General features: G+C 34.3%; 8 protein-coding genes across 8 annotated transcripts; 3 read left to right on the top strand and 5 right to left on the bottom strand. All coding sequences in view use genetic code 12, as the record gives it.

Moving 5' to 3' along the window:
- Positions 1 to 713: 713 nt before the first annotated feature.
- Positions 714 to 1,490, bottom strand: J8A68_000906 (HMG-box domain-containing protein; the record flags this gene model as incomplete). The annotated part of the gene is made up of 2 exons (XM_049410631.1): positions 714 to 1,075; positions 1,166 to 1,490. The coding sequence occupies 2 exons, from the start codon at positions 1,488 to 1,490 to the stop codon at positions 714 to 716; spliced, it is 687 nt and encodes a 228-aa protein (XP_049265736.1).
- Positions 1,491 to 3,623: 2,133 nt separating this feature from the next.
- Positions 3,624 to 4,112, bottom strand: J8A68_000907 (uncharacterized protein; the record flags this gene model as incomplete). The annotated part of the gene is made up of 1 exon (XM_049410633.1): positions 3,624 to 4,112. The coding sequence occupies one exon, from the start codon at positions 4,110 to 4,112 to the stop codon at positions 3,624 to 3,626; it is 489 nt and encodes a 162-aa protein (XP_049265737.1).
- Positions 4,113 to 6,918: 2,806 nt separating this feature from the next.
- MSB2 (Msb2p) lies at positions 6,919 to 10,143 on the top strand (the record flags this gene model as incomplete). Its single annotated transcript, XM_049410634.1, has 1 exon — positions 6,919 to 10,143. The coding sequence occupies one exon, from the start codon at positions 6,919 to 6,921 to the stop codon at positions 10,141 to 10,143; it is 3,225 nt and encodes a 1,074-aa protein (XP_049265738.1).
- Positions 10,144 to 10,435: 292 nt separating this feature from the next.
- On the bottom strand, positions 10,436 to 12,205 carry J8A68_000909 (uncharacterized protein; the record flags this gene model as incomplete). Its single annotated transcript, XM_049410635.1, has 1 exon — positions 10,436 to 12,205. One exon carries the CDS (start codon positions 12,203 to 12,205, stop codon positions 10,436 to 10,438), a length of 1,770 nt encoding a protein of 589 aa, XP_049265739.1.
- Positions 12,206 to 12,372: 167 nt separating this feature from the next.
- PRP39 (Prp39p) lies at positions 12,373 to 14,580 on the top strand (the record flags this gene model as incomplete). The annotated part of the gene is made up of 1 exon (XM_049410636.1): positions 12,373 to 14,580. The coding sequence occupies one exon, from the start codon at positions 12,373 to 12,375 to the stop codon at positions 14,578 to 14,580; it is 2,208 nt and encodes a 735-aa protein (XP_049265740.1).
- Positions 14,581 to 14,615: 35 nt separating this feature from the next.
- Positions 14,616 to 16,502, bottom strand: RAD7 (UV-damaged DNA-binding protein; the record flags this gene model as incomplete). Its single annotated transcript, XM_049410637.1, has 2 exons — positions 14,616 to 15,163; positions 15,410 to 16,502. 2 exons carry the CDS (start codon positions 16,500 to 16,502, stop codon positions 14,616 to 14,618), a joined length of 1,641 nt encoding a protein of 546 aa, XP_049265741.1.
- Positions 16,503 to 16,973: 471 nt separating this feature from the next.
- On the top strand, positions 16,974 to 18,155 carry RAD23 (Rad23p; the record flags this gene model as incomplete). Its single annotated transcript, XM_049410638.1, has 2 exons — positions 16,974 to 17,583; positions 17,671 to 18,155. The coding sequence occupies 2 exons, from the start codon at positions 16,974 to 16,976 to the stop codon at positions 18,153 to 18,155; spliced, it is 1,095 nt and encodes a 364-aa protein (XP_049265742.1).
- Positions 18,156 to 18,230: 75 nt separating this feature from the next.
- Positions 18,231 to 18,962, bottom strand: J8A68_000913 (putative acireductone synthase; the record flags this gene model as incomplete). The annotated part of the gene is made up of 1 exon (XM_049410639.1): positions 18,231 to 18,962. One exon carries the CDS (start codon positions 18,960 to 18,962, stop codon positions 18,231 to 18,233), a length of 732 nt encoding a protein of 243 aa, XP_049265743.1.
- Between the last annotated feature and the right edge of the window lie 617 nt (positions 18,963 to 19,579).

Genomic DNA, 19,579 nt, shown 5'->3' on the forward strand with positions numbered 1-19,579 from the left:
AGTCATATTCCTCAATTACTAAGATAGGGGTAACATTTATTTGATTATTCAATATATTCAATTTCTAGATAAACCTAAAAGACCAGAGACGAGACGCATATTCCAAATTTGGACATTTCAATAGATTTAAAAGAATTTCGCTTGATATTCCAACCCTCGATAGAAAATGCTTTTAGTTGTCTATTTCTCAGTATTTAGATTGGGTTGTCAATTTTAGTCTGAATATGTGCCCAGTATCTCAAACAAAAATGAGAAAGAGAATTTCTATAGTGATCACCAGCCTAAGACCTGAAATATAGGTGTGAGCAGCTAGTTTCAGTAAAAAACATATTAACAGTTTGTGATGCTCCCCTTAAATTCCTATACATGAACCTGTATAGATAATGGTTTTAGTCGTCTATTTATCGGTACTTACATTGAGTCGTCAACTTTTGCCTGAATATATGCCCAGTATCTCAAAGCAAAATGAGAAAGAGAATTTCTATAGTGACGACCACCCTGCCACTTGTTATACAGGAGTGGTATGTCAACAGTGACTAATGGTCACATATTAGATTCGATTGGGAGAATTACACCAAATATACCACATTAGATCAGTCTATAGTTTGTGATGTTCCGCAACATCTAGAGTGATGACGAAGAACAAACCTGTCTTATATCCAGCATATTAATTAACGCGATAAGTACAACTTCAGATTTTTGGTTCTTTTACATCATAATGCCTTTTTGGTGGCCCTGTATTCATCCAACGGAGGCTCCAACTCAAACTCAGCAAGATTTTTCTCGAAGATAGCATATTCAACCAATCTCTTCTTCTTCCATTCTTCAACCCTTTCTTTCCACTGTTGAAACTCACTATCCTGGGGCTTGTATTTCAGTTTTTCCTCCTCCGGTAATTCCTTCCATTGCTTAGCAATCGCCTTAGATTGTTCACCAACGTCCTGACGACCACCAGTCACTACTTTGGAGGAAAGAAATTTCAAAAATGACCGTTGCGGACCTTTTGGTTTTGGCGTAAAATGTTCGAATAATTTTAGATATCGTTGATAATTATTCTCCCAATATTCTTGTTCGTCTATGGGGACTGATCCGATGCGTCCTGTGCCATATCTTGAACCAAAGCTGTGAAATGTGTTGTGAGCTCCCGCATCCCCTGATTAGATACGTTTTTCTAACTTGTTGGCTTTGTCATTTGATTTTGAAATGTTTGTATCGACAATCTCGGGGATTTCTACTGCAAAATTGAACACTTGACCATCGAGGTCAGTAATTTGTCTTTTATTGATTTTGCGCTTTTGATTGCCGAGTGTATGGGTTGGCTTTGGTAGCCTGGTGATTAGATCATCAACTCTGGCTTGTATTTCAGGACTTAAAGATTCTGGTATGGTCGAAAGAAATCTGAATGAGTAGATATTCTTAACATGACGAGTATTTCGAAATAAATCAATGGAGATTGAACCAATTGGTGGCCGATTTAATAGCTTCAACATAGTGATTAGTTGAGAAGATTTGGTTGTGGAGATGGCGAAGAATTTTTCTTTTGTTTACAATTTTTATTTATTTTTTGGGAGTAGGAAATTTTGCAATTCATTTTGCGTTTGTTAGATTTTCTGGATTTCTTAACAAACAAATATCAATCTCAAGGTTCTAGAATGATTAATGCAAATTAAGAATCCTTTGTGATATATTGCATGGTCAAGGATTCGTTGATTCCTCTGTTGTACTCGTTGCATTCGAGAGAATACATACGTTTATACAACTATCTACATGTAATCGTAGACTCGAAGTACTCCTATGAAGGGTTTCTCCACCAATCCTAATAAGCAATCACAGTGCTCGCTCTCAAATTGAATGGACGGATTGTAGATGTATTAATAGTTGTCTAAAAGGATTAGCAGGGACTACCCAACACCTTCGTACATTCGGACCAGCTTGCGCCTGAATAGTGTTTTAGTCTTCCCACATAACTCATTATCGACAGTTTATCTATTTGATATAAACGAAAGTATCAAAAGTTTTAAAAGACATCGTTGTTCTGTTTTGGTTTAATTGAAAATGAAGATTGCCTACTTATTAGCAACTACCTGTTATTTCATCCGAGACCTACCGTGGATCTATCAATTATAGATAGGAAACTTTTCTATTGTTGTTAAATCTGGCTAATCAGGTTTTGACGAGCTTTTGGGAACCCAAACCCGAACTAAATCGATATTCAGATAACCTTTATCACTAGTAGGCACTATCAATTTCAACCCCACTGAATACTTCCAATTATAACCCCCGATCAGATCTAATCAAAAACTATCTTATCTACACCTTATATTATCAGCCTTGCGAAATCAACCAGTAAGGTCAAACTTTCCTGCCAGCCACAATCCAAATCCAATCGATTCGGGACCGACATTCGCTTTGAGTTTCTCAATTAGGTACTCCCACCAGTTTGTATAATTATCTATTAATCTTAAAAACGATAAACAAGCGACAGGAACGATTTGTGGGGTGTAACAAAATAATAAATGTGGAGGCTAAAATGAAGATGCGCGGGAAGTTTTTTAGTTATTGCGAAACCTTATCTTTTATTTCGGCGTGCATATAGATACTGATAAGAGATCTACATAGAAAATATTATTGGCTATGATGATGATAAACTATCTTCATATGGATTAGGAGTCTTTGATAGTGCTAATAGTTATCATGATTGTGGTTGATGCCATCTGTGTATAGCTTGCTGGCGAATGCGGCTTTTTTTCAAGCTTATCACTGATGTGGCTCCTAATCTATAATTAGCAAATCACCCCAGATCCAAATCTCTGAACTGACAGAAACTAGCAGAGCAAAGTATAAGATTCTGAAACAAGCGAGTGGGGGATTGCTTTATCTTTCCAGATTAGATCAAAATTTTCAGATATTTCGGGAATCTTCCCCGGATTCGCTTTATCTTTCCAGATTCGATCAAATTTTTCAGATATTTTTGGAATCCTCCCCGGATTCGCTTTAGCGACTACAAAGAAAGTGGAGTAAAGCTGATGAGATTATGTTATCTATGGTATCAAGTGAATTATCGAGATTTATCTGTTGGAACACCCGGATCAAAAGCCATGGTAAACTTTTATTGACATGACTAATAATATAAGCTTCTCATCTAATTGCTACATGTCGCCGCCTGCCTGCATTCATCACTTACACATCTCTTCTTCTGAACGTACTTTCAATAATCCCACAGTGCTTTCGCAAGGTACGACATCATCACCTAAACTTGATCCTTCAACTATTCGCAACAAATACCTGTACAACAGACGTCTCACCTCGACTATCGCTTTATAGTTCTGGAGTGCCACATTATCTCCATCCTGGATCACACCAAAAACAACTTTTGGTGTCTTAATTATTTGTAGACAATTATATAGCAAGCATATGACCCATAGAATTGAAAGTTGATGATTGTATAATTCTAAACTCCAAATCATTCGTTTCCTGAACTTAATTAGTTACACCGACTTCAACACAGCATGATTCAAAATACAGGTTATCTATTCAGTAGCACTGATAATGCACATAAGGGTTCTACCTCTGTTAATCCTAAAATCAACTAGAAAATGGACATACATTACAGGTGGTGTTGATTAGACATTCTTAAATTTATACTTCAATTTATCCAATTGATCCACATGTTGAATCATATCTTCAAACCAATTTCTAAAACACCAAACACTAATATTATTAAACACGGGCAAAATACAAAATATTTCTCTATCCTCCTTTATCTTCATCACCAAAAGTACAATACATTGGATACAAATTCCCCAATTCATATATTTCACATATGTTGAATAATAATTAGGAAATTTGATATTTATGACCGATAATGCAATAGATAACAATATCAACAACGTGATTAGCTTAGGTTTAGTTAGGAATTGGATTGTGATTATTGCCATGATTTGGATAATGTATAAATATGATAAATATTTCACATACTTGTCATAGGTTTGTTGATTTGAAATTGATAAATTGTTGATTAGATTCGTTTGATCTTCGGTGTCGAGAAGTACGGGTTCGGATGACGATTGTTCGAGGATTGATTTGTCTACTTTACGTAATCGTGACATCATAGATGGTGGTGATGAATGAAGTGGGTGTCTATATCTCATTGATAATTTTTTTTTTAGCCTTATAATTGAATCGGGCAGTGCGGCTCAAGATAAATTTTGTTAAATATGTTTTGCAACCATTTTTGATTTTAAAACTGGAATTTACAAATCCTTTGAATGATTAGAGGTAGTGAAAGGAGAGAATCTCGAAATGAATCGGCACAATTTGAAAGAGACTGCAATATTGAATGGATATAGGTCACAGTCGGCAATTCATTATGCGAATTAAACAATCTGACCGACTACTAACTCAAAAGGGCCGTTCAACTGGGATTATTGTTAACTAGAGTCCACAAACAAGATGGGGGCAGGCGCACGTTCTAGAACGATAACAGGGGCTAAACAGGGAAACCAATTTATTGTATACAATTCTTCTGATTACACAAACGCGTTTTAGCTTCCAATTGTTAATGGTTATTCCAAATCGTATTCTTCGGCGTTGCCTGACTGTGACTTAGGAGGGGAGACGATGGGATTGTTACAAATTTTACTATAAACATTATTTGATGAAACATATTTTGTTGTGTGATTTATTTTTTTAACGTGAAGAATAAGTGTCAACTGAATTTATAATTATTGTGCAACTATTTACAGTACAATCAGACAAAAAAATAAAATGAATTTTGATCTAGATTCGAATTACAGGTTAGATGGAATATATATTTTTTTTTGACGATAACACAATACGATAAAAGGTTAATCCGATAATATTTTCTCCCTTTCGTTTTGGGATGGGTGCAAATTGCAAATGTTGAACCAGAGCAAGATAGAAAGGCCAACAGTTGACCACCTACTAAAGGGTAGCCCATCTGTAGACAGAGAATGAGAAAGGAAAGGGAACTTTGTGAAACTCTCTCGAATGATCTATACAATTGCAATTATAGGATCGTGCTGATCACAGCACATACTAACATATAATTCGTAAAGCTTATCCAACGAGAATCCCGTAGATCAGTTATCCACAGAAGGAAAACTAGTTAGGTAAATTCAGCAAAGAGAGGGTAGCATCCAGGGTAGTCCTCTCTGCCGTTCTGCTAGCCTCAAACGCATACGCGATTATTCGAGATTAGTTGCATTTGGGGTAAAGAGAGCTATTTTCATGTAGCCAAATGCTTTCCGTCTTATACTTCTTTCGATCAAATTCGTTAAAGTTTACGATTTAGGTTTCACGTGCATTGGTGTTCATTTGATTGCTTGATCCGGGAAAAAGAATTTTTGGTTGACATGACACATGAAAAACCTTAAATCTCTTCTCCTGTCGACAACAAGAAAAAGAATAAGAAAAATAACGAATCAAGATCATTTGAGTGTGCATCGGGTTTGTTGTTTATGAGTTGTGACATTAGGGAATGCCAATTGAGTGAAACGGTTAGTTTCCGGTACTTACTCGCTTGAGAACTGAGATTTAAGTTGTACTGCGTTTTGACATACACTGGTTTTTTTCTTTGGTGTTGTTAGCAAACATAAACGATTGAAAGAACATGCTAACGAAGTTACATTCAATCAATGAAATGAATGTGAATTGGTAACTAGAAAGGTTTTTTATGAGTTGCATTTGACAAGACAATTGTTAGCCAATTTAGGAAATTGTCAATTGTTTTATAATTGTTTTATGTCAGAATTTAAATTCCCACGCGTTATTTTTTTTTTTTTTTTTAAGATTAAAATATTTTTTTTTCACTCATTGTTTTTATTTTTCTAATTTTTTAAGATTAATTATTGAAGAATGGATGTATTTCTGGGATGGGGGATACCTAACATGTAAAATCCTCAGACTAACCTGTGTCAAACTCAGAAAATTTTTCAGGAACATTACTTTGTTTACAACGAGTTTTTTTTTCTTATAGAAAGGGGGTGGCATCCTTTATCTGAAACAGATCAACCTTGTAACAGAAGTAGAAATCAACACGGATATTCTGTCAGTTATCATTTTTACCAGTTGCAGTTTTACTGTTCAATTGATTGAGTAAACCAATACGATCGAGAAGGTACATGGCGTGATGTTTAACTGAGATATCTCGATTAATATTTAAAATAGAATAACATCTAAAAATAGGAATTATTTTTTAAACAAAAGGGTAGATTTACATAAAAAATAATCTGTTTAAACTGTAAAAAAAAGACAAGAGTTACGAATCAAAGAAATTTTTTTTTCCTTTTTACCTTTTTTTCGTCTAAAAACTGTACTTTGTACATATAAACAAAATGAAAACAATGAACAAATGTCTGTCTGTCTGTCTGTCTCCTTTTCTTATTTAAAAAGATTTAAATTTTCTGTCTATGATTTTTTATTTAATCTTTTTACAACACCTAACACCCATAGTATAAGTGAAAGATCATTTAAATCAACCAACCATCAACAACCAAAGAAACGACAAATCAACAACAACAAACCACCCTTTCTATCGTTACGAAGAATTTCACATCCCAATCAATTTCAACAGTATCGAAGAATACAAACAAACAAACTATAAGTGTGTGAAATAAATTATTGACAACACTCACTCACTTATCAAAGATCTTTATGCCAATATTATTAAGATAGAAAAGGGAACCAACAACAACAAAGTAAAGACAATTTCATTTTATTACTTCAAATAAACAAGAAGAGAGACACTATTAAACTTATTCAATAACAAGAAGAAGAAGAGTTCCTTTCCATTTGATTGATTTCTTTATATTATATTAATTATACCAACTATTATTCATTCTTTCATTTAAAACAACAGATAATTATAACAAAAATAGAATCAATTAACCATTCATTATGTTTTCAAATATTAAATTGAATTTGGTTACTGCTATTTATGTCTTGTCTTTTGTGACTTCCATCAATGCTGATAGTGCTACCATCAATTTCGACAGTAATACTTCTAAAAGTGACGATAATACTGTCGATAACAGCAACAGCAACAGCAACAGCAACAGCAACAGCAACAGCAACAGCAACGACGTGTTGTTGTTGTTGTTGTTGTTGTTGTTGTTGTTGTTGTTGTTGTTGTTGTTGTTTATTTACAGTAGAAGTGTAAGTGTTAGTGATTCAGCCAACAACAACAACATTTACAGTAGAAGTCTAACTGATACTGATTCAGCCACTTTGTTGGCAAATGATCAAAAAACTTGGGATGAATTGATTTCCGATAGTATTGCTAGATTTCAAAGTGCAAATCCTGATGTTATAAATGCAGTTTCCGATTCACTTAGTTCTTCAGTTGGTAGTTCAGTTCAAGATTCACAAAGTTCTGCAGCAAATTCATCACCTCAAGCTCCAACTGTCCAATCTTCAACTAGTACTCTATCAACTTCAGATCAAACAGATTCTGGATCTCAAGAAAGTTCTAGTCAACAGCAACCACAACGTCCACAGCAAACATCATCTACCCAGCAATATATACCCAAGGTGTCAAGTGCACAACAACAAGCAGAACCTTCAAGCGACCCACAACAACAAACAACAACCAGTTCTACTGGGCAAAGACCACAACTTTTCAATGACAACACTTCATCAAGTCAATACCAAGCCCAAACACAATCATCAAGCTCTCCACAGAATAGCAATCAACCTACCACTTCTTCTGAACAAGACGACGATGAACCTGCCACCTCAGCTGTACAGATCAACAATCAACCTGCTACTTCATCTGCACAAGACAATAATCAACCTGCCACTTCAGCCGAACAGGACGATAATCAACCTGCCACTTCATCTACACAAGGTACCACTACAAGTCCACAAGACAATACCCAAAGTGCTACTACCACAACAAATGGAGACACTACTCAGGCTACAACCTCAACTACAACAAATACCCCAGATGCAACTTCTGTCCAAGCTCAAGACGACGATGATGATAATAACTCATCAACATCGCCAGATGCTACAACTGCCCCAACTACAAGCACCGCCACAACTACTCCAGTAGCTGCTACCAGTCTGACCCAAGATATCGATGATGACGTTGATAGTGTTGTCAGTTCAATTGTTTCCCAGGCACTTGACCAACAAACTTCACAAGCTTCTACTACACTGACCGATGATCTGGTAACCACGTCAAGCGATTCATCTTCATCGTCGTCATCATCATCATCTATTTCATTAGTTGAAGCTACCTATACCTCAATTGACAGTAGTTCCAGTTCTACAAGTGATGATGACACTTCAGCTTCTGTTGTTGTTTCTTCAGCTACTACTGATGCTGCTACAGATTCTTCCAGTTCTTCATCAGATGATACCTCAGTCCAAGGGTCAAGTTCTTCTTCAGATGAAGTAACCCTTGACACCACAACAACTACACCAGCTGAATCGATTGTATCGGATATTTCTAATGCACTTACTAGTATTGTTGAAGCTTCAGAAGTTACTGCCTCGTCAGACGATACTTCAGTTGCATCAAGTACTGATAGTTCTCCAGTTGTCTCAAGTACTGATAGTTCTCCAGTTGTGTCAAGTTCAGATGGTACTCCAGTTATTGAATCGTCTTCAGAAATTTCACCCGTTGAATCAGGAGTTTCAAGTACAGAAGGAGTTGAAGAAACCGCACTGACATCATTAGTTGACCCATCAAGTTCTGAATTGCCAACTGAAACAGCTTCCGATTTAGTTTCATCTACTGATGAGGTTCCGGTTGAATCATCTACTGATCTGGTTGTTGAATCATTATCTACTGATATATCTCCTGTTGAATCATCTACTGATCTGGTTGTTGGATCATTGTCTACTGATATATCTCCTGTTGAATCATCTACTGATCTGGTTGCTGAATCATTATCTACCGATACGTCTCTCGTGGAACCATCAACTTCAGATGCACTTATTAGTTCAATCACAGGTTCTTCAGAATCATTATCGGGGGATTTATCATCTTCTTCAGTGACGGATGAACTGGCTACAGCAACTGCTTCAGAATCTAGTGAATCTAGTGGATTATCAACTGACTCATCAGCATCAACTGAATCAACTACCAAGGAACAAGATTTTGCTGCAATTAAAACTACTACAACTGAAATTGAAACTGACACTGCACCAGAAACTACTACTCCACCATCAACACAAACAGGAGCTACCATAACTCGTGAACCTGATACTACTAATACTGATTGGTTACCTTCTCAATTAGTCGCTGAAACTTCAACCACTTATTCACTGGAAGCCATGAGTGCCACCACTTCTGCAGTTCTTGAATCAGGGATGCCAAAAGCTATCACACCAGCTGCTGTTCCAGCACAAGCCAAAGATTATGATCTTGTTAGTATTGGTTTCAAAGCTCCATTGAATTATCCATTTGTGGTTAAGAATTCGCTTTCATCGGCACAGATTTTCCAATTCTTGCCCGATGTGTTGAGTTATCCATTCCCCAATGAAAATTATGATGAAATTTCAGTGAAGAGATTGGTACCTTTTATTTCTGATCAAGCATCTTATACGATCACTGTTGCTGAGGTTTATTTCCCCAAAGAGGCGATCACGGAATTAGGTGAATTGCTTAAGGATGAAAATTCAATAATTTATCATAATCCAAATGAAATCCAAAATGCATTGGCTAATTTAATTGATTGGAGAATCCCACTTACAGGTGATTTAACCCCGGCTACGAGTTCAACTACTAGCAATGAAGAGATTCAAGCTGCTGGATCAATGGATACTCCTGTGATACCGAAATCCACTGATCCTGCCAGAGTGGTTGGTATTACCGTTGGTGCTGCCCTTGGATGTGGTATTTACATGTCGCTTATGTTTGTTCTTTTCAAGAGATTTAAGGGTAAGAGTGTTGAATTACCTCCAACTGATACTGAATCTAGTATGGGTATGTCTGAGACTATGTCAAGTGCTGAATCATCAACTGGATTTTCTGCTATTTTTGCAAGAATTAATAATGGTGGATCATATAATAATAATAGTGGTTCGAATAATGAGGGTAGTCCAATTCATGGAAATATGATTTCGGAACCGGTTAGAGCTTCGAATTCATTAGGTTGGTATCAACAATCATAAGTATAGCTTGCGTTTTTTTGTTTTCAGTTCTTTTATTTTGTTGTTTTTATTATTAGAAAATCAAAGAATTATTATTATTATGTGTATCCGTCATTATTGTTTTCGTGTTGATATATAATCGCTCCTTCATAAATATTCAAGAGGAAATATGTAAGGAGAGAGAGAGAGATGTTTATTAGAGTAACTATTTGTAAATTGTTTGCAAATGTTGATATGTTTTTTTGTACTTTTTTGTTTATATGTTTATAATAATAATTTATTGTTTTGTTTGTTTTTAACTAACTTTTACTTGTTATACAAGTGTATGTACGTATTCCCATAAATCATTAACTAAATTCTCTGCATCTTCATCTAGAACTTCTGATAATTCTTGAATAAGTTCTTTTCTACCATTCAGTATCATATTTTGTAAATTTTCATTAATAACATCAACCAACACATCATCCTCAACACCAAGATATTCTTGTACCAAGTCGACAATTTTTGATTGTAATTGTTGTTTCACTTGTTTAGACAAATCATTGATTATGATATCAGATGTATCCTTCTTTGGTTTCTTGGTAACTAGTTGCGATACTACAAACTGATCAACACTTTGAGAAGTTTGTAATTCTTGCTGTTCTTGTTTTTCATCCTGTTCATCCTTCGTTTGTTCAAAATTACGTTTCTGGATTCTCGTTTTCAAATACAGATTGTAATTATAAGTATATAGATTCACCAATGCACCTAATTGTGAAGTTGATTTCCCAGTAGAATCCTTATCTATATTTCTGAATTCATCAATAAACTTCAATTTATTGTCAATTAAATTACTTTCATATTTTTCTAAACTTTCAAGTCGATCTAATAGTTGATATCGTTCAATTCGTTCACGATTCTTCATTTTGATAAGTTCTTCTTGATATTGTTTTTCTAATTTATCAGCTTCTTCTAATTCCTTATATTCCAAATATTCATCATCATTCATTTCCTCATATTCATCACGGGTGCTTTCTATTTTTGGTCTTGCCGATGATGATTCTGGTTCTGGCGTGGCGGTATTCTTTTCTAATTCATTGGTTTCCTTTATACCCTCAAATAATTCTTTTAATTTATTCTTAGTCTTGATTCTTTCCATTTCAATTTCTCGTTTCCGTTTCTCTTTTTCCTTTAACAAGACTCTTGATCTGAATTTTATAACATCCTTCACGATTGATTCTCTCATGTGGGTAGGGACATCGATTAATTCACTATTATCAACTTTATAATTACTATAATAAGCCAAAACTTCATCCAAATCTTCCGTACCTGTCTTCTTTGATTTCTCCAAATGTTTGGGGTTTTGTAACATGATTTGAATCCTTGCTTTGGTCAGTTCTGGTATTTTACTAGGTTGGATCTTTTCATTATCATCAATTTGATCGAAATATTGGGATAATTTCTCATCGGTGATGATTTCAACTTTGTCATTCTCAAAAAGAGTGGATATGGTATCTTTATAAGTCATCAAAAACCATTTCAAATCTATCAAGTGATCAAAACGAATAAACACAATTTTCTTATCTACATGTTCATAATTCACTACTGACCATTTAAACACTCGTTTTTGATCAAGATTTATTAACAGATATAATAATTTCTCAATTGACATTCGTTTGAAATTTGGGAAATTCTTGATTATGATTATTGAGATTTGATCTTTTAAATTAGTTGGATTTAATTCATTTATATTGATGAAATATTTTGGTTCTTCATTCTCATCGATTAAATCATCAACTACTGAATTATTAGTCTTGTTGGAACCATTATGAGTCGATTGTTCGGATTTTTGGGATAGGATGATATTGTTATTGAGTTTGACTAGATGTGAGACATCAATAGATTTTAAGACTGGTATGGCGATGTCTAATTGGATGTTCTTGTTGGTGATGTCATTATTATCATTCTCTTGTGTTGTAGTGGATGCTATTAATGGAGATGGTTTTAATAATGAAAGTAATTTAGAATTATTGGATTCTGGAAGAGTATACGGACTGATAGTCACCACTGAATCACCCGAGGATTCTTTAACTTGACCTTTCATTTGGATTAGTCTATAATATATTTCTTTGCTTAATACAAGTTTATGCCGACTTCTTCTTCTTCTGGTTGTAGATTCATCATCGCATATTTAATTTTTTTTTTTTCACTGACTGCCCCATCTATATCACCATCAATATCAATCCTATTAGACAAACCCCACGGTATCCAATGGTCAATATCGAATCCCTTCATCTTCCGCAAGATGCAGAAGTCGACAAACTCACAACCACCTCCCCTCCATCATCAGCCGAAGGCTCTTCCACTTCCCCATCCGATCCATTAACAAAACTAATTACCAAAGTAAAAACCCATCCCAATGATTTATCCAACTGGGATAAATTAATATCAGAATATGAAAGATTGATCGACAATTCAGAATCCCCCCAATCCGTATCACAAGACATCAAAGATGGAATCAAAAACACATATAAATCATTATTAAGTCGCTTCCCATATTTGATTTCATATTGGAAAAATTGGTCAATCATGGAATATAAAATAAATGGAACCCAAGCATCCATTAAAGTCCTAGAAATTGGCATTGAAAATTTTCCGCAATGTGTTTCGCTCTGGGTTGATTATTTATCGGCATTGATATCGACATTTGGAGAAGACTTGAAGACTAAGGAAGAGAATGTGAAGAAGATTAGGGAAGTTTATGGGGAGGGATTGAGATATAATGGATATCATTTCAATTCTCATTCGTTATGGGATAAAGTGTTTGAATTTGAAAAGGGGTTGATGGCAATACTGGGCGGGAATTCGACTGAGGTTTTGGGATTGTATTTGAGGGTGATTAAGGTTCCGTTGTACGAATATGCGAAATATTATAATCAATTCACGGAGATTTGTAAATCATATGATATTCAATCTATAGTTCCAAAAGAGAGGATGGAGAGTTATTTGGAAAAGTTTAATAAAACGAAATTGGAACATTTATCCTTGATTGAAAAACATCAGATAATTGATGATTATACATATAGTGTTTTCTCCGAGACCCAGGCGAAGGTGAATTCCAATTGGCAATTTGAATCATCATTAGAATATCAAGAATTCTCAATTAAGAATCTTAAAGAGATTGCAAAAGAACAAGAAACTTGGATATCATATATCGACAAAGAACAATCCATCTATCTCGCCCTCCTTATCCAAGCCAACGACACCACCGCCATTCAGAATCAATTCGATCTAGTTCAGAACTTATATCAACGATGTCTAATCCCCAATTGTCTAGATTCCAAAATTTGGTTGAAATATATTGAATTCTTACATAAACTGCATTTAAAACCTGATGAGAAATTCGAAACTATCCAACAAGTCTACCAATTAGCAATTTCAAAATTTATCCCAATTGATGAAAATAAATTCAGATTCATATATGGGAAGTTTTTATTACGATATGAGAAATATGACGCCGTGAATGAGTATTTATTCGATTGGTTGAAATTCACCAGTGGATCATCCGGGAGTAATACGGTTTATTATAAATCGTCATATCTTGAGACGATTAAGGAGATTTGTGATGTTTGGATCAAGTTATTGGGACAGGGGAGATTTGTTGAAATTTGTGATAGGTTGATAGTAGGATATTTTGATAAGATAGATAGATATACCAAAAAGAAACAACCAACAACAACCAAGAAATCGGACGCTATGAATGGGGGATATGTTTCTGATTTTGAATTATCAGAGAAATTTATTTCTCTGGTTGGGAAATTCTTAAACGATGAATCTATTTGTGTGATTGTGGGATCATATTTGAATATCATATCGAGAGATGCTGGTGGTTCCAATACGGAGAAGATTAGGAAATTTTTCAATAAGTATCATAAAGAGAATTGTTTCAAGAAATCAATATTATTTTGGAAATTTTATTTCGATTTCGAAACTATTCAAAATCATAATATCCATAATGTAAGATATATCATCAATTATATCCGGAATGAAACACAATTACCGAAAATATTCATTGATAATTTCATTGATTTGAATTATGAATTTTCATCGGCGAATATCTTGGGTATACTTTCCGAAACCAATGGATCGTCAGATCCAATGATGATTATGAGAGATTTGGATAAATCAAATTCAATCTTTTATAATAAATCAAGTTGGAAACGATTAGCCAAAAACAACTACCTTATAAAAGATAAATCCACAGGACATCATCAATTTGAAGAAGAATTGGTGAAATTGAGTCAGAAACATATCGGACATCCTGGGGTTTTAGTAGAAGTGACACCTGATATTACGAATAAGATTATGAATGAAGGGAATGAAATTGATTTATCGGATCCAGAATTACAAATCCCTCCATTACCGACTTATAAAAATGTTGAAAAAGCATCTGCACCAATTAATTTTCCAAAAGAATAATAATAATGTATTACTATATATAGAAAATGTATGTATTATATTTCATCAGTTTGACGTCCTATAACCATTAAACCATCTCTTATTTTTGCCCGTGCCGTACATCGATTATTCCCATATATTTCCAATACTTGTAATTTAGGACAACTCTTCCCAATCAATGATAATAATTCATTATCGATAGATCTCACGAATCCGGCATCTAAATATGTCAATAAATGAAGATTAATATGATGATAATATCCCCCTTCCCCAGCCTCCCCATCATCATCGGGATTTTCTAGTTTCTTCTTGATGGCTTTTTTAAAAGGATGCAGATCTGGAGTAAATATCTGAGATAAGAAATTCTTCGACAATTTATATAACGAATTTAAACTCAATTCAACCAAAGTATGACAAGAATGATTTAATAATTCATATATTGCCTCATCTCCCAATTCTGTACATTTCGTCAAATCGACTTCTAACAATCCTCCGGCATTAACTTTCAGATATTCTTCAAAAGCGGTTGCGAATCCTTGATTGGAAATTTGATCTAATTGTTTGAGTGAGAGTTGAGTTAAATTGGGACAGAATTTGGATAGACCTTCGAGGAGGAATTTTTCGGTTAGGTAAGTACACCCGTCGAGATTTAATGAGAGTAAGGTATCTCCGGTTATGGATAGGATGTTTATGATTAGATCGTCATTGATTAATTCTTCGGTATGGGGATAGGAGATTTCTAGATGGGTTAGGGTTGATGTTTGGAGATAATGGGGGATTAGGTCGTAGAAAAGGCTCCTCCAATAAGGTAGATTAGCACTATTAAAATTACTTCAATCTAAAGCTCCACAGGTTTCGAGTAATGAAATTAGACAGTCATTGCCAAATCTATGAGTATTACGGATTTCAAATTTTGTTAAGTTGGACCCAGTGGGTTGTTCAAAGAATTCTTGCCATTTTAAGTCACTGATTAGGAATGGACCATTTAGGGATAATTCTTTTAGGTTTTTTAATTGATGACTGAAGTATTCGAGGTTATCGTTATGGAATTGTCCACACATGAATAATGTCAAGGATTCTAGATTGGGACAATAGGCACCGATTTTATTTAATGAATCTGAATTTACATTTGAACAATCCCAGAATTGTAATTGTTTTAATTCTGGGGATAAGAATAATGAAATTGTTTTATCATTTAATGAACGGTTTTTGGATAAGATTTTTGATATTTTATTCATATTCAATTGACCAATATCACCTAACATTTCAACATCATCAATATTTGAAGTTATTTTTTGAATACAAATATCTTGAAGTTTAGGTAATTTGATTTCGGTTTTATTTAATAATGCTTGAGCAACTTTTTTCCTTTTCTTACGAGCATTTAATTGATTTACTCTTGCTTTCTTTTCTCGAGTTTTAAGGATTGCATTACATGATTCACATAAATATCCTGATTTTTCAGAAATGAATCGTGAATAAACCGTTAATTCAAATTTATTCCCACAATCTACACAAATATCTTGACTACCAAACTTTTTCACCGATTCAAAGTCGTCGTCATCATCTTCATCGAAGTCATCATCATTATCGTCATCACTACTGCTATCATCTGGAGATCCTCTACCGCGTCTTCCACCACGTCTGGCCGCGCGTAGTTTTCTCTTCCCTGCGCGTTTTATTTCCGTGATTTCTTCGTCATCATCTTCTTCTTCGATGGTTATACTAACTTCATTGCTAGTTGTAGCTGTTGTAACTTCTGATTCGTCTTGAATAGGTGGAGTAGGGGTTGGTTCTGTAGATTGTTCCTGATTCTGACCATCGCGTCTTCCCCGATCTCTTCTTTGTCTGAATGCGTCGGTTATACCTTCATTCCTTAAGAATTCTGTTAATGCTGAGTTGGGTCCACTTACTCTTGAATGATTTCTAGTACGTCTAGACATGTCTTATATCTTCTTGTTGTAGTTTTAGTGAACAAAAGAAGATCACAAAAATGGGTGTAAAAAAAAAGTGATGCAACAAGATATATTAGTAAGATTGCAAAACTCGGTAATTAAAAATCTTTTTTTTTTTTGGTTTGATGAGAAGAAGAAGAAGAAGAGAGTGAAGAAATAATTATTTAAGACAAAGAGGAAAAAAAATTGCCACTCATTTTGAAATGAAAAATATTCAAAGCAAAAAAAAACATCATCAAATACGACTTTATTATAGATCTACTTCCCCTGTGATACAACTTCCATTGAAGATAATATATATAACAATATAGAAACAGGGAGTATCAATATACAAACAATTAAAATAAAAGATGCAAATTATATTTAGAGATTTTAAAAAACAGACAATTCCAATTGAAGTGGAATTATCTGATACTGTATGTACACCCACACTTACACGGTGTGGGTATCCCAGAAGTTATGATTGATTATAGGTTTTACCATATCCAGAATACAGCAAAAGAGAAATTAGCTCAACAAAAAGATTGTGATGCATCTCAAATAAAATTAGTATATTCAGGTAAAGTATTACAAGATGATAAACCATTAGAATCATTTAAAGTTAAAGATGGTGCTTCTATCATCTTTATGATTTCAAAAACTAAAAAAACCCCAACTCCTGGTCCAACTATAAGTCCTGCCCCTGCAGTTGCTGCTGCAGCTGAAGCAACTACAACTGCTTCAACTAATGATTCCAGTCGTGCAGAACCAACCGTTTCCACTTCTGAACAACCCCAATCCAGTCCCGTCGCAGCTGCAACCCAACAACCAGCAGGTACTCCAACTACCGCTGGAGGTGCTGCACCAACTACTTCTGAATCCACATTCGCATTAGGACAAGAAAGAGAAGCCACAATTTTGAATATAATGGAAATGGGATATGAAAGACCACAAGTTGAAGCCGCATTAAGAGCCGCTTTTAATAATCCTCATCGTGCTGTTGAATATTTGATTACTGGGATTCCTGAATCTTTACAACGTCACCCTCAACAACAACAACCAGCAACAGCAGCCCCAGCAGCTCCAGTGGGTGCTGCTACCGGACGGAGACGACTATGATGAGTACTGCTACTACTACTACTACTACTTCGTCCTGTCGGGGAGAACTTATTCGAAGCCGCTGCTGCTGCTGCCGCTGCACAACAACAAGGTGGTGCTGGAGCTGGTGCACCAGCTGGTGCCGGTGCAAGTGATGTAGGTGGTGATTTGGGACTACTTGTTGTTTACGTTAATAATTCTCGACGAAATGTTAGTTTAGGTCTTAATTTTCAACCTTTATTAGAACAATTAGCGGCTTCGAATCCTCAGATTGCAAGTTTGATTCAACAAGATCCGGAAGCATTTATAAGAACTATTTTAGGTAGTGGTGGGGATGATTTTGGGTTTGAGATTGAAGGTGATGAAGGTATGGGTGGTATTGGTGGTGGTGAAGCAGGAGGAGAAGGTGGAGAACATATTACTATTCAATTAAGTCAACAAGATCAAGATGCAATTAATAGATTATGTGAATTGGGGTTTGAACGTGATTTGGTTATACAAGTATATTTAGCTTGTGATAAGAATGAAGAAGTTGCAGCTGATATTTTGTTTAGAGATTCATAATTGTAGTTTGTAAAAGAATAAAGTAATAACTCTGTACATTATGATTTCTATATATTGTCTGTCTGTGTAGGGTAATTATAAATCCAATTCATCTAATGAATGGATTATTTTATAAGTTGATTTATCATCATCTGATAATGGAGAATTACCAGGTCTAACCACAATATAACTTTGCATCCCAGCTTCAATTGCTGCTTTAACTTCATTAACATTATCACTTAAGAATAAAACTGATTTAGGAGAATCCAGTTTATTAATTTCATCCAAGATTCTAATATAAGATGAAGGATCACTCTTAAAACCAGCACTAAGAATATCAAAATATCCACTTAAATATTTCGTTAAATCAACTGAATTACCATTGTCATTTACATGACTAAATAATAAGATTTGAGCATTTATACTCCCAGAAGAATATATATATATCTTATTACTATTTTCCTGAGTAAACTGTTTTATAAATTCAATTGAATCATCATAAATTGGTGCCTGTAATTCTCCATCATTATATCCTTGTTCCCAAATATGCCCCTGTAATGATTTTAATATTGGATCTTTAATATCATCATCTACTAATTGTTTAAAATGTTTGAAAGTAATCTCAGGGGTTGATCTTTCTTCTGGTGGTAATAAACTAAGGATTTGTATTATTGAATCTGATGACATTGAATTAATGGGGAATTGTAATTTAGATAATACCGTGGGTAATTTATTTAGGAAATATGGAAATAATATTTCCTTAACAAATGTGATTGGACATACTGTACCTTCAATATCTAATATGATTGTATCAATTGGAATTGTCATGTTACTTCCTCTTCTTATAGTATATACTTCCAACTATTGAGAACGTGTGGTAGCGATAAAATCAAAAGGATTGAAATTTTTTTATGACTGTAAATCTTTCTCTGATCCCTATTTTTTTTTACTTACTGTAATAATCCAATTCTCATACTTTGGGGGGATAAGTAGTGGTTGTAAAAAAACTTAAAGTAAATTAACTTCTTCTTAATCACTACAAGAAAGTCTCTCTTTAACTTTATTGATTTATTGTAAGTTGCAAGTAGAGGATATGATCTTCCAAAGAAGGTTATAAGATATCTCTCACTTTAATGAAATAATACCCAACAAATTGAATTGTTGTTTTACGAGAATATAAGCATATTGATTTTTAGGTTTTTATAGAAGGTTAATTTCTACTAACTAGATATACAAGTGTTACTAATAACATTAAGATCTTAAAGAAACAGAATAAACTAGAAATTATTATAACTACAATATCTTTGTGTATTATTATATTATTGCTTGTGATGGTTATTTACATAAGAAGGTGATCATTTAGTATAAAATTGGGTTGTTAAGTTTTATTATGGTTGCTAATTGTTACAGAAGTATATATCAATAACAGTAATATATAACGTCAT

The sequence above is a fragment of the Hemisphaericaspora subhashii genome (assembly GCF_019202705.1).
Source record: "Hemisphaericaspora subhashii strain CBS 10753 chromosome Unknown scaffold3, whole genome shotgun sequence".
Lineage (NCBI taxonomy): Eukaryota > Fungi > Ascomycota > Pichiomycetes > Serinales > Debaryomycetaceae > Hemisphaericaspora > Hemisphaericaspora subhashii.